The sequence below is a fragment of the Gambusia affinis genome, linkage group LG04 (genome assembly GCF_019740435.1).
Source record: "Gambusia affinis linkage group LG04, SWU_Gaff_1.0, whole genome shotgun sequence".
Lineage (NCBI taxonomy): Eukaryota > Metazoa > Chordata > Actinopteri > Cyprinodontiformes > Poeciliidae > Gambusia > Gambusia affinis.
In genome coordinates, this window is record NC_057871.1 from 31,456,055 (window position 1) to 31,468,314 (window position 12,260).

The 12,260-nt window shown below is 37.3% G+C and overlaps 1 protein-coding gene across 2 annotated transcripts in view; it reads right to left on the reverse strand.

Moving 5' to 3' along the window:
- The window catches only part of LOC122829010 (protein sidekick-1-like), a 403,194-nt gene extending 397,426 nt beyond the window's left edge, over positions 1-5,768 (reverse strand). Inside the window, exons 1-3 of one of the 2 annotated variants that reach the window (XM_044113150.1) lie at positions 5,736-5,768; positions 4,228-4,382; positions 3,227-3,422 (exon numbers count right to left, since the gene is read on the reverse strand). In XM_044113150.1, the coding sequence (XP_043969085.1) occupies positions 3,227-3,422; positions 4,228-4,272 (241 nt within the window). In that variant the 5' untranslated portion in view covers positions 4,273-4,382; positions 5,736-5,768. Of the gene's footprint in view, positions 1-3,226; positions 3,503-4,227; positions 4,514-5,735 lie in introns of those variants that run through there. The other variant, XM_044113152.1, reaches the window with a different exon arrangement.
- Positions 5,769-12,260: the final 6,492 nt, after the last annotated feature.

The window sequence follows — 12,260 nt, forward strand, 5'->3', positions numbered from 1 at the left end:
CAGAGTTGATTTATCAGCTGGTCGTTATATCAGTGCACCCCTACTTTAAATAAAATTTTCAAATGAAATATTTTCAATTATTTGGGTCAGGATCTATTTTAAGATGATGGTCATTTTGCTGGGACTCAAAAACATGAACTAATATATCAATAAAGCCAATTTCTTCAGAGCTGTCTAGCACCATTCTAAAAAAATTTTAATGAGATCAGGAATTTTCTCTTCATTTGACCAAAATGTCTTTCACATAGCTGCTTACAGGGGTTGAACTGATAAATCACCAAGTCGATCATTTTTTTCTAAGTTGCCAACTCAGCAACAGTCTTGCTAAATTTAGCAAAATTTCAGCTTTCACACAACATTTTGGAGGCACCCCTTAAAAGATCCACTCACATGGGGTGTCTTAAAACAGTATTCATTGCAGCTGAAATTATTCTGATTTTGTCACATTACACTGAAAAAAATACCTCTTTGGATGAACATAAAAAATCATGGAAAGGATTTCCACTTGATTACTTTGCTCTATTTCAGCACCATGTAATTCTGTTACTCCTATTTAAAGCAAATGTGGTAGGTCAACTTAATTTATTAAGGTTATTCCAATATAAAGCAATTGTGTTATCTTAACTTATGTTATTATGGTTATTCTATGGGTGATTCTAAATCAAACGTGTTGGTTGAACTTAATATATTATGGTTATTCTAATTTAAATAAAATGAATTGGCTAAACTTATGTTTTTATGGTTATTCTATTAAGTGTTGGCTCAACTTAATTTATTATGGTTACTTTAAAGCAAATGTGTTGGCTCAGTTTAATTTATTAAGGTTGATTCAACTCATTTACTATAGTTGGACCCAATGAAATTTAAAACAGCGAGCCCAACTAATTTGCAATGCTTTGGACCAAATAATTTACTTTACTAAGATTAATGCAAATTTAGTTGAAACCATCTTTTTTTTTCTCCGAAGAGTTTTTGCGGTGCTAGTGGCTCGTATATTTTTGAGACAGTAGGCAGACAGGGTGAGGACATGCAGCAAAGGTCGCCGGGACCGGGAGTTGAACCAGCAATGTCTGTGTCAAGGACTAAGGCCTCCAAACATGTAGGATGCTAACCCCCTGCGCCACCGTGCTGTGGTGGCGCAGGGGGTTAGCATTACTGCACCGTTACAGTGCAGTTCTTAAATGCCAATAGTGCCCTGCAGAGAAAAACCAATATCTATAGTTTAATGTGTAACTAAAACCGCTTTGAAGTCTTCCCAGGCGCAAAACAGTTATGTCGCATGATCTTCCATAATCTCTAAAAAGTACATGATATTCTTTTGTTAATAGGATAGCCCCCCCAAGTTCATTTTTTTCAGTGTATAAACAAACATTAGTAAAATTCATTGGAATTTTATTCGAGAATAAAAACACAATAAATCTATTTAAATTTAAATATTGTGGAAGATTAGATTACAGAAAAGATTGGCTCGTTTTTGCTCTTTTGGCCAAACACATTTTTGTGTGGCAGAAACCAATGAACTCACAAGATCCATTGTGAAACATGGTAATGCCAGAATCATGCTGTGGAAATGATTTTTCTTAGCAGGAACCAGAGAGCTATCCAGAGACGTTGGAAAGAAAACCTGTCTGAGGCTTCAAAATACTTCCTGCTTCTGAGATTCTCCTTCCGACAAAACAACAACCCTGAACATGCAGTCAGCACTGCATGGACGGTTTCCATCAAAGCATATTGTTGTGTTTGAAATGTCCCAGTTCTAAATCCAATTAGGAAGACGTGGCAAAACATGAAAATTATTGTTTATTTTCACCCTTCATCTACCCTAGCTCAGAGATATTTTGTGCATTAAAACTGGATAAATTCTAAGCCTCTATATTTGCAAAGCGGCCACATTTCTGTAGTTGTGACTACAACAAAAATTGTGAGGGTTAAGAATCACAATTTCGCACTATTTTGTGCTGGTCTATCACATAAACTTTCCAAAAAAAATTGCTTATAGCTTTTTGATTTAATGTGACAATGTAATGGTGTGAACATGTCCCCACCAACTGTGGATACCAATATTTCCACCTTTTTTCCTTTATGTGACTTAAAGTCACATAAAGTCACATTACAGTCAATCAAAGAATCTGATAGAGGGGAGCAATGTTTTTCTACTAATGGTCAACGCTACGATGGCAAGATAAAATATAAAGGAATCACATTTCACAACTCAGTAAATGGTTTAAATTTAAAAAAAAAAACTATATATAAGTGCCAAGTAGGTTAGTAGCCTTATGCTATAGCTTGACTTTGACAACCATAATATAAACTTGCGCTGTGTAGATCGGTGTGTTTCAGTGTAGTTAACTCAAATAAGGTGACCTAATATCTACTTTCTGACAGATTATCAGTAAAGCAGGTGTTTAAATTGGCTAATGAACCAGCGCTGGTCACTTGACAAAACTGACAGAAACCAAACTGTTTATAGGTTCATATCTAGAGAGATATAGATATTTTACATATCCAAACATCAGCACTTTTCTCAGCTTTAATTTAAGCCAAAATGCATAGAAACTGGATAAGAAATATGGGGGCTACAATCATTTTTTTATGACCGATTCCTTTCATTGAGCAAATATACAGACTCATTCCATAAATTAGAATCTTACTGAAAAGTTCCTCTTTTAGTAATCACCAAGTGAAAGACATTACATAAATTAATTAGACAACCAATGTTTTAATGTCTTTATATCTCTTAGTATGTTTTAATAGCTGCTAAAAGATTTAATTTTTAAAAGATGCTATTAATCTGACAAGCCTTATCATGATGTGTATCTTAATTTATTGAATAAGACTGTATGGTAAGTTCTGGCTGTATTCTTAGAACAAATAAGACATCATCCTCAATACATGTCCCTACCAACTTGCAGCACAGTTACAAACTTACTTCTATGGATTAAAGTAATAGTTGTTTGTACCCATTCACCGGTCATGCAAATATCTGGAGTTAAATAGGAAAGAAAAGCAGAGTCTCTAACTATGTTTCCAAATTGCCAGACTGATTTTGATGAATCATTGCGTTTTTCTAGTTGAAGGTTCTTTATCTCACCTCTCCCCTGTTCTTCATGGTTAGCAATGGATTTGTCAGCAGATGCTTTGTAATATATTTTTTACTGAACAGAAATTCGTTATGTATTTATTTTCTCTCGAATGATTTCAGATGAATTAAAAACAGCTCTCTTACCTTGGCCGTGCAACATGTGGCAGCTGCAGGCGAGAAGGATCATCAGGAAAAGAGGCAGGTTCCCATTCCGGGATTTCTCACGGCTACCTCCCGGGTTCATCCTCACACGTAAAAGCGGTGGAGAAAGTCCGGTTTGCTCCAGCAGCTCTTCCTGCCCTGCGCGGTGTTCTGCGGTAGTGTTTCGGTGCTCCACAAGCTGGCAGCGCAGATTAGGGGAGAAGATCCAGGAGTTTTCCCACACTGACAAGCCTTTCAGCGAGCTTCCCGATCCAAGAGCTCAAAAAAGGCAAAACCATAATCTCTCACTGCGATGTAGAGAGCTTTGTGAGACCCACGATACCTCTTTTTTATTTGGATTGATGAGCAGAAAAATTAATACATTCGAGTGTGTTTATCGGCTTATTCTCTGCAACAGACCTCAAATCCGCGCTTGTTTTGATGCCTTTCGCTGGGGATTTATTGTCCTGAGGATCATTAACTGACAGCGATGCGTTCAAACACGAAAACTACCCATCTGTGATCTCCTCATATATATTATAAAAACACACACAATCTACTAATTGAGTCTATGATGTGGGTTGAAAAAAATTAGATCCTGTGCCTCCTTTTAATCTCAGGTACCACTTTGCTCCTTTTCCCTCTCAACTTTAACACGAGTAGTAAATTATATCCGCTCTTCCAGAGGAGGGACTCCTCTCGTATTTCACTTGTCGCTCCGTGATGCACCAGCAGCTCGCATGAACGGGGGAAATTTACGACACAGGTTTTTTAAAAAAATAAAAACAACACACTGCAACTTGTTTCAGTGGGGGAAAAGGGTTTGTATACACTGAATTGAAAACAAAAATAGATGTAAATACATGAAATTACAACTAGTGGTTCTAAACGTAAAAGCTGCTGCTGCGACGCCGGTTCAGCCTTCTTCGCTTTTTTCCGTCCCGGGGACTTCCGACAAAACTACGCCACTTCAAATATATCTTAATTATTCAGTTTGTACTCACTGGAATTCTCTTCCTAATTGAAGCAAGCTTCAGGCAGTTTTTCATCCGTTTCGGTGAAAGTCGGCGCCCTGTTTGAGCTTCGATGAGACTGTCTGAAGCAATGTGTCTCCCACAACTGAGCACCTGCCACCCTTCTCCGCTCCTCTCTGCGTTGACTTCGGGGGTGGGTGGCGAGGGGAGAGAGACACAGGGAGGAAGCGAGCTTTTACGTTAACAACCGACCTTTGGATGCAAGTAACAACGTTAATAATTACAAATTTGATTTTTATAGTACTTCTGCCACGGTTGTAAGTTATCCCGTTATTCCTCCTTTCAGTTTGAGTTCCAATCAATGGAACTCAAACTTCCATTGATTGTCATCCGGCCTCTCTGATTGGTCGGCCTTCTTCCATCTGTTTCTATGATTGGATAGCCCACATAGGAGCAAGAAGATATTCTTGCACAGATTGTAGTGGACGGCTTCCCTAAACCCTATCAATTCGCCAGAGACGACACTGAAGTTAGTGTCTGATTAGAAGCTCAATGACCTGGAATAAAGGGCTACTTCAGTTTTTTAAAAAAAGAACCTGGGGAACCTTCATCAGCTCCAATTTAAAATGTAAAACAAATACATAATTGACTATCACAGATATTCGTAACTTTGACCAAGTCTGAGTTTTTTTAAATGTATTTTATTAATATTTGCAATATCTGAGTGAGCTTGACTTCATTATTTTTACAGATTGGAATTTAAAATTACAGCAGTGTTATTGGGGATACAGCTATGCTAATAATTGCTGCAATGAACTAGGCATGAGGAGCATGCCTGCAGCTGCATGTTAGCACTTGGTCAGACAGTGCTAGATTTTATCTCTGGAAAAGAGGTTGGACTGCCATCCAGGCTGTTCCGATCCTGCAACCCGCCATCATGCAGTTTGCCACGATTCAAACCGGACAATTTAAAAGGGTTTCTTACAGATCAGGGCACCCTGCACCACCATTTATATGAACCCTCTGTGAGTGGTCTTTTACATGTCAAGCATCAAAGCCACATTGTTTTTTTGGCTCACATATATATACTTTGATTTTTGGCTCACAAAAATTTAAGTATATAAATTACTCACAAAAATGTAAGTGTATATATATATATATATATATATATATATATATATATATATATATATATATATATATTTTTTTTTTTTTTTTTTTTTTTCATGAGGCAGAAACCCTGTCAATTCTTAAGAGTAGGCTGGCAATGTTTTTTTTTTCATTATGGCTGATAAAGCTAAGCTTGTAGTTGTGATGAACTACAGGTACTGAGGTTCCTCTCAAATCACTTCAGATTTTTTTGATCATTATTTAAAAGATCTTGACAGTACACTTCTTTGTGTTTAATGTCTTAGTAATTAAAGAGAAAGGCGTCCAAATGTGTAAAGAATAGAACACATTAATGAATAAACTGTCTGTATTCCCCATTGTTTAGTTTTTTTGTGTCCAGTTCAGCTTCCTTTGTGTTAATTACTCACCTCTCCCCAGTCTGCTGTTTGCTCTTTCACACAGCTGTTTCACATCTGCAACTACCATCATTGTCCACTCTTCTCTCCTTACATAGGCTCTCTGGTTGTTATTGTTCTTTGCTTCACTGCTTTAGGTTTGGTTTTGGACCTATTCATTTTCTTTAGTTCTTCTTTCTGGTTTCTTGGACTTTGCTTTTGTAAGTTTATCTTTGTATTATTAAGCACCTTTATTTTGCTTCTTCCTCACACGCCTTACATTGTGGCTTTCATAAACATGTGTGACAAAAGAGTGACTCACAGTGGCTGATTTTGAGCTTTCGTTATGAATATCTTGCTAGAGGCTAGAGGACATAGTGACAACTCTTTCTCACTCTGCTTTTATCTGACTAATATTTATTATCAGCAATTACAATCACCATTAACCTTATATTCATTATCAGCTAGTCTTTTCTCTCTATCAGAGCTATACCTGGCTCTCTGTTTTAGTGCACAACCATCTGTCCTGCTGGGAGGGGGCAATGTCTGAGCTATTACTAATACCTTCATGTTCTCTATGGATAATACACTTGGCCTCCCTGTATCTTTCCTGGACAAAGCATCAAAGAAGCTGCTGCTTCAGCAATGTGCACTCTCCTTTTCATCCCATGGATGGCACTACTGACTCAGAGTTGTTTACTAGTTTTCTTTTTCTCTACTATAGAAAGTACTCTTGGGACAGTGCTTCTATATGCTTTTTTTTCCGCATCACACAAGACATGCGATCAACAGATTATCATGATATTACTACTGGTGAAACGTACAAAGGACATGACAAGAAGTTGTTTGAGCATTATGGTTTGTTTGGTTTTTTTTTTGTTGGGAAAAGAAAGCCAACTTACAAAAATCCAGTGAAAACAAAAAAAATCCAAAAAAGTCAACAGGGGAATAATAAGTTAAATAATGTTTGTTTGTTTGTTTAATGTTTGTAGAATAAACAAACTTAATTTTACATTACAAGCCTCAGAAATTAAGGCATATTATAACTGAACAGTATAAGTAAAAAGAAAACCATCATTATAAGAAAACCATAAGAGATCCCATGTGCAGTTTGCCTTAAGCCATAGAGGACACAGCATGAGAAAGGAAGGTCAGATACCTTACTCCCCACCCATACTCTCAACAAAAAGAAAAAAAAAACCTTTGTTACAGTCCGTCCAGTAAGGCACAAGGACAAAGTCATATATAAAAAAATAGCTTATATTTATTTTTCCAAATATTCTTCAAAAAAGACATCCAACATCAAATCTCAAAAATATAATGAAATGGGCCCAAAAGAAATCAACTAAGGCATACCTAACTAAGGGAGAGCCCAGACACCCTACGGAGAAAACCCATTTCGGCCACTTGTATCCGCAATCTCGTTCTTTCAGATGGTTTTAACTAAATTGCCATTAATCTTAGTCAAGTAAATTATTTGGTCCAAAGCATTGCAAATTAGTTGGGCTGGCTTTTTTAAATTACATTGGGTCCAACTATAGTAAATGAGTTGAATCCACCTTAATAAATTATATTGAGCCAACACATTTGCTTTAAATTGGAATAACCATAATATATTAAGTTCAGCCAAAACCTAATAGAATAACCATAATAAAATAAGTTAAGCCAACTCATTTTATTTAAATTAGAATAAACATAATATATTAAGTTCAGCCAACTCTTTGATTTAGAATCAGCCATAGAATAACCATAATAACATAAGCTGAGCCAACACATTTGCTTTAAATAGGAGTAACAGAATTACATGGTGCTGAAATAAAGCAAAGTAATCAGGTGGAAAACCTTTCCATGACGTTTTTATGTTCATCCAAAGAGGTATTTTTTTCAGTATACTAGGTTAAGCCTGTCACAATAAAAAATTTGCTGAGCAATTAATTGTCTCAAAAATTATTACGATAAATGATAATATTATTTGAAGTCCTTTTTACACTGATTTAATGGAAATGACATAATAATGCATGCGATTTCCTGCCAAAGACAGATACACATTATTTTCAAAAGAACACTTAACAACTGATACTGATAAACAAAATGAACAAAACAACCAAATACAAAAATAAAATGGATTCTCAGTCTCCATTAACAAAAAACGCACTTGAATTAAAACTAAACAACATGAAGCCAAAGTGGAAATAAATACTGCATTCAACCAAGAGTGCAGATTATGAAGTCTGTATGCTATGTTGCCCTTCAGTAATCATTAGATTTAAGTAGAGAAGATGGGCAGATCCGACTACCTGATGCAATAGTTCACACTACACAATTTCCCCCCCATTTTTCCCCTTACGACAATCTTAGAACATTGGGCTTTCTAAGATTGTCACTTGCTATTTTGTAACCGATCATCCTGTAGTGAGTGGTGTGTTATGGTAGATCATCCTGGCCACTCTGATATAAATCACGGGTTTTCCCGACTGGGAGCATTAACGCAGCCTGTTGAATGTGACAGGTAGCCAATCAGAAAGCCCAGATTCCCTCTGGCTTTCTGAGGTGAAATTACAGAGGGAAATCCCAAACAGCTGAAGTCCAGCGAACAATGGAGATGATATGTGGAAACATTAATGTTTATTCAGCATTTCATGCAAAGAATATAGAAATGATAAGGGGAGGAGTTGGAGCGAAATTGCTACTGCTATTGATAAACCCGGTAACTTTTCAGCTCTTCTTCGTTAACATTCTAATGATTTTCATTCAGTCAGGACTGACACTAGAGCCACATGCCTTTCAGGTAGAAAGTAGTAAAGAATTGATTAATGCCTGGTTTCAAAATTTGTTAACTGGACTTGTAGCTATTATTTTGTGCCCATTGTTGGACGCCACACGGCACGATCGAACCTGATCGAGCTGTTATACCTAGGATTTCTATCGGTTAATGTTTGGTCTCAGGTTTTGAAAATGGGCCGACAATCGGCTGACAGCTCTGAGATCGTGTAGTGTGCACTGGGCACTAAGGAAATGAGGAAGGGAAGGTCAATGGAAAGCACCGGAGTTGAGTCTTTTTTAATTCAGTGTCATCAACAGAAATAGAAAAAGGCCGGAAGAAACGATAAAGCCGATAATTAAAATGAGGTTGATAAAATTAGTTTTAATTTATTGTATGATTAATTGATTTATTGTATTTATCACGACAGACCTGTACTAGGGACTTAGAATAGATGAACGTCATCCAAATAAAATAATTCAAAACAAAGACATTAAGGAAATCATGAAGAATATTGTTTGAGTGCTTGGAAAAAGGCTGGATTGTTGAAGAGTCCAAAGGGCATGATTAGATATTCAAAGTGGCCAATTGGGGTCTTGAAGGCTGTTTTCCACTCATCTCCCTCTCTGATGCGAATGAGGTGCAGAGATCCAGCTTAGTGAAATGGGTGGCTCCATGGACCGGAAAGGATATTTATCTTTAATAATTATTTGATTTAACCCTCTGCAATCAAGACATTGACGCAGAGATCTGTCTTTCTTATTGACAAAAAGAACCTGACAGCAAGCGGGGACAAACAATGGTGGATTGGTGGATGGTGGAAAAGAGATGCGGAGACCACAGTGACAGCAACCCATGCCTCCTGACAGCTTTCCTTTGTGAAATTCTGACCTCCAGAGACCTTGCTGTTTAGAGTTTCCTGTTGGACCTTGGAAATTTCTATTTCAAACATGCACTAGGAATGGACACAAGTACCCAGAGCCTAAACAAATAAGTTTCAAGCCCATCATGTAATCATGTAATTGATTTCAACTAGATTACAAAATCAACACTTTCAAATTCACAAATTTGAAAACAGAGAACAAGAGATTTGATTACCTAACATTTTAACATTTATTTCAAGAGCCAAGGTTGTTGTCAGAGCCTTGCCACCTCCCCAGTTTGTAGTGTGTATCCTCAGCTGAGGAAAGCAGCTGCTCACAGCAGGTCCATGTTCACTACATGTATACTTTCAAGTACAAAATAAATACATATTTATTTCAAGCTGTTTTATTTAAAAATGGAACGATCTTACAAGAGTTAATATAACACTGATATAATTATTCAAATGTAATAATTAAAATATGAGTTGCTATAAAAGAACCTATTTTTCTCGACAGTATAATACATGGCATAATTTAGCAAGCATTTTTTACTGGACTTGTTAATTGGACTGTAAAGTGTTTATGCTTTTAATTCAACTGCCGGTTGACCCAACAAGAGAAGACTTATTGTCTTGATTAAACAGACCCTAATAGTCATTAGGGTAATAATGATAATAGTCATTGCTACTGCTCAATTTTGTCTTTCTCTTTAAATGTTAAACTATTTATTTACTATTTGTTTATTTGTTATAAATTACAATAAAACAAAAAAGAAAAAAAATAGCCATCCCAAAAGGATTTCTTTTAGCAGATGAGCTGACTATGGTATATGAATTGTTCTTCCCGCACAGATTGTGCAGTGACAGGCAGAAACAACTGCAAATGGCATTATTTTAAGGCATTCCCAGAGCTGCAACTGCTGCTCTTATGGAGATGGTTGCTTTTACAATGATAAACTAATAAAGTGCATTTAATTAGCATCACATGCTTTTTCCTTCTTAAAAAAAGCAGCAACAGTGCACTTTTTTTTTTTTTACATATATGCATGATTCTATGTTTCCATTCCTCTTAAACGGAAACCTTCAATAGTTGTTTAAAGTGGAGTAGGTGGAATATATTTTTAAATCTGTGATGAAACAGTTTTTATGCTGTACAGAAATCCCATTACATGTGCTCAAATTCAGAATCTTTTGATTTTTATTTCTCTGGGGTATCAGCCATTCAATAATTCTCATTGGATGTGTCAGGGGCAGAAAGGAATGGAAGAACACATTGAAGAGCGGGCAAACAATAGAAAAATTCTACCACTGGCTCTTGTTATCCCCACAGGAAAAAGAAAATTGATATTTTTCCATAAGATGAAATTGGAAGGAAGCAAGAAAGTATATAATTTTGGAGAAAATAGGAAAAGGAATGAAAGAGGGAGAAGCTGAGGGAAAGCTTGTCTGATTAAAGATAGAGATATCAGAATATCTCTTTTTCACTCAGGGTATGACATGGTTCTGAATGTTCACCACTCAAAAATATCTGAACATGTGCAATGAATCTATGTAACACAGAAGTTTTCCTCACTGAATTGAATTAGTGAATAAATTAATGAATTGAGATGAATCTGCAGAGACCCGCACTACTCTGTGCTTGGACAAAGCTATTTTAGGAGTGCTAGTTTGTTTGGATCATATCCTTTTACAGCATTGTAAATGTAGACACTCACACAGAATGAACTGTCATGAGAATAACTGCACTGAACAGTTTGAAGTCTGTTTTGCTACAATCTTCAGTTTGCTTTTGTTTTATGTTTGCTTCATGAGAGTAGATGGTGCCTTCTCTTCCTCCTCCTCCAAAATGCTGCACATCCAGCACTGGGTAACTGTGCTGGATGTACAGTTATCCAGTACCTGTACATGTGGTGCTGAATAAGTGTATGTGATTACAGGTGGAGAGAAAACAGAACCATCCTAAAGGCCCACATTGCAGTGACAGGCAGAAACAACTGCAAATGGCAGTTGTTTCTATTTGCAGAAACAACTGCCTTGGGTCCTCTTGGGTCCGGCCACAACCCGGCCGGACCCAAGAGGAGAAGCTCCTCCTGTGTCCTGCTCGCCATGGGTCATCGTGGGTCCCCCTGCTTGTGGGTCCAGTCTATTCTGGCATGGGACAAGGTGGGGCTCCATAATGATTGTTTGCTTTATTCCTGAAGGGAGGATACATGGAGCTGGATACATAAGCACATATGTGCCGAGAGAGAGTAAAATAGGCAAAACAAATCAAGAAAAAATCCTGGCCAAGCTGACTCATCCACTTGCACACAGCTTGAGCCTCTCATTTTGGATTTCTCTTGGAGTTTTCTACCCAGTCCATGCAAAAACCCTGAAATCACTGGTGATTCTTTTCCTTTTCCCACATCAATAGCCTCCTCCTTTCTCCTTTCTCACTTTCTTTTCTTCATTCTCCTTAAATAAAGGAGTCTTGAAAGCCTAGACACTAATTTTCACACCCCCTTCTATCTGCTTGACACACTATAAAAGGATCCCTCTGCACTGCTATCCTCACTCTCTCCCTCTGCTGTCGCACTTATCCCTGTATCCCTCCCTGTCTTTTTGAGTCTTGTTCAGGTGTGACCTAACGCTTTACTATTCCCTTTTCATTTTCTTACTTGATCCCCCTTTTTTCCCACATAAAAAAGAGGGGTGCTTCCCTCAGCTCATCCTCATTCCCATTGTTTCTTCTCTCTCACACTTACTTTTGGCCCCAGGAGATACCACAGACAAAAGGTGGAGCCACCGCTTTTGGTGCAGGTATTAGGTTTTCTTGTATATGAAATACAAGAGTGCAGCATAACCCTGGGCTAAAGTGAAAATTACCAATAATCCACATGTGTAGGCACACATGTAGTGAGTTTCAGCAACCACCCAGCATCCCCATTGCAAGGGA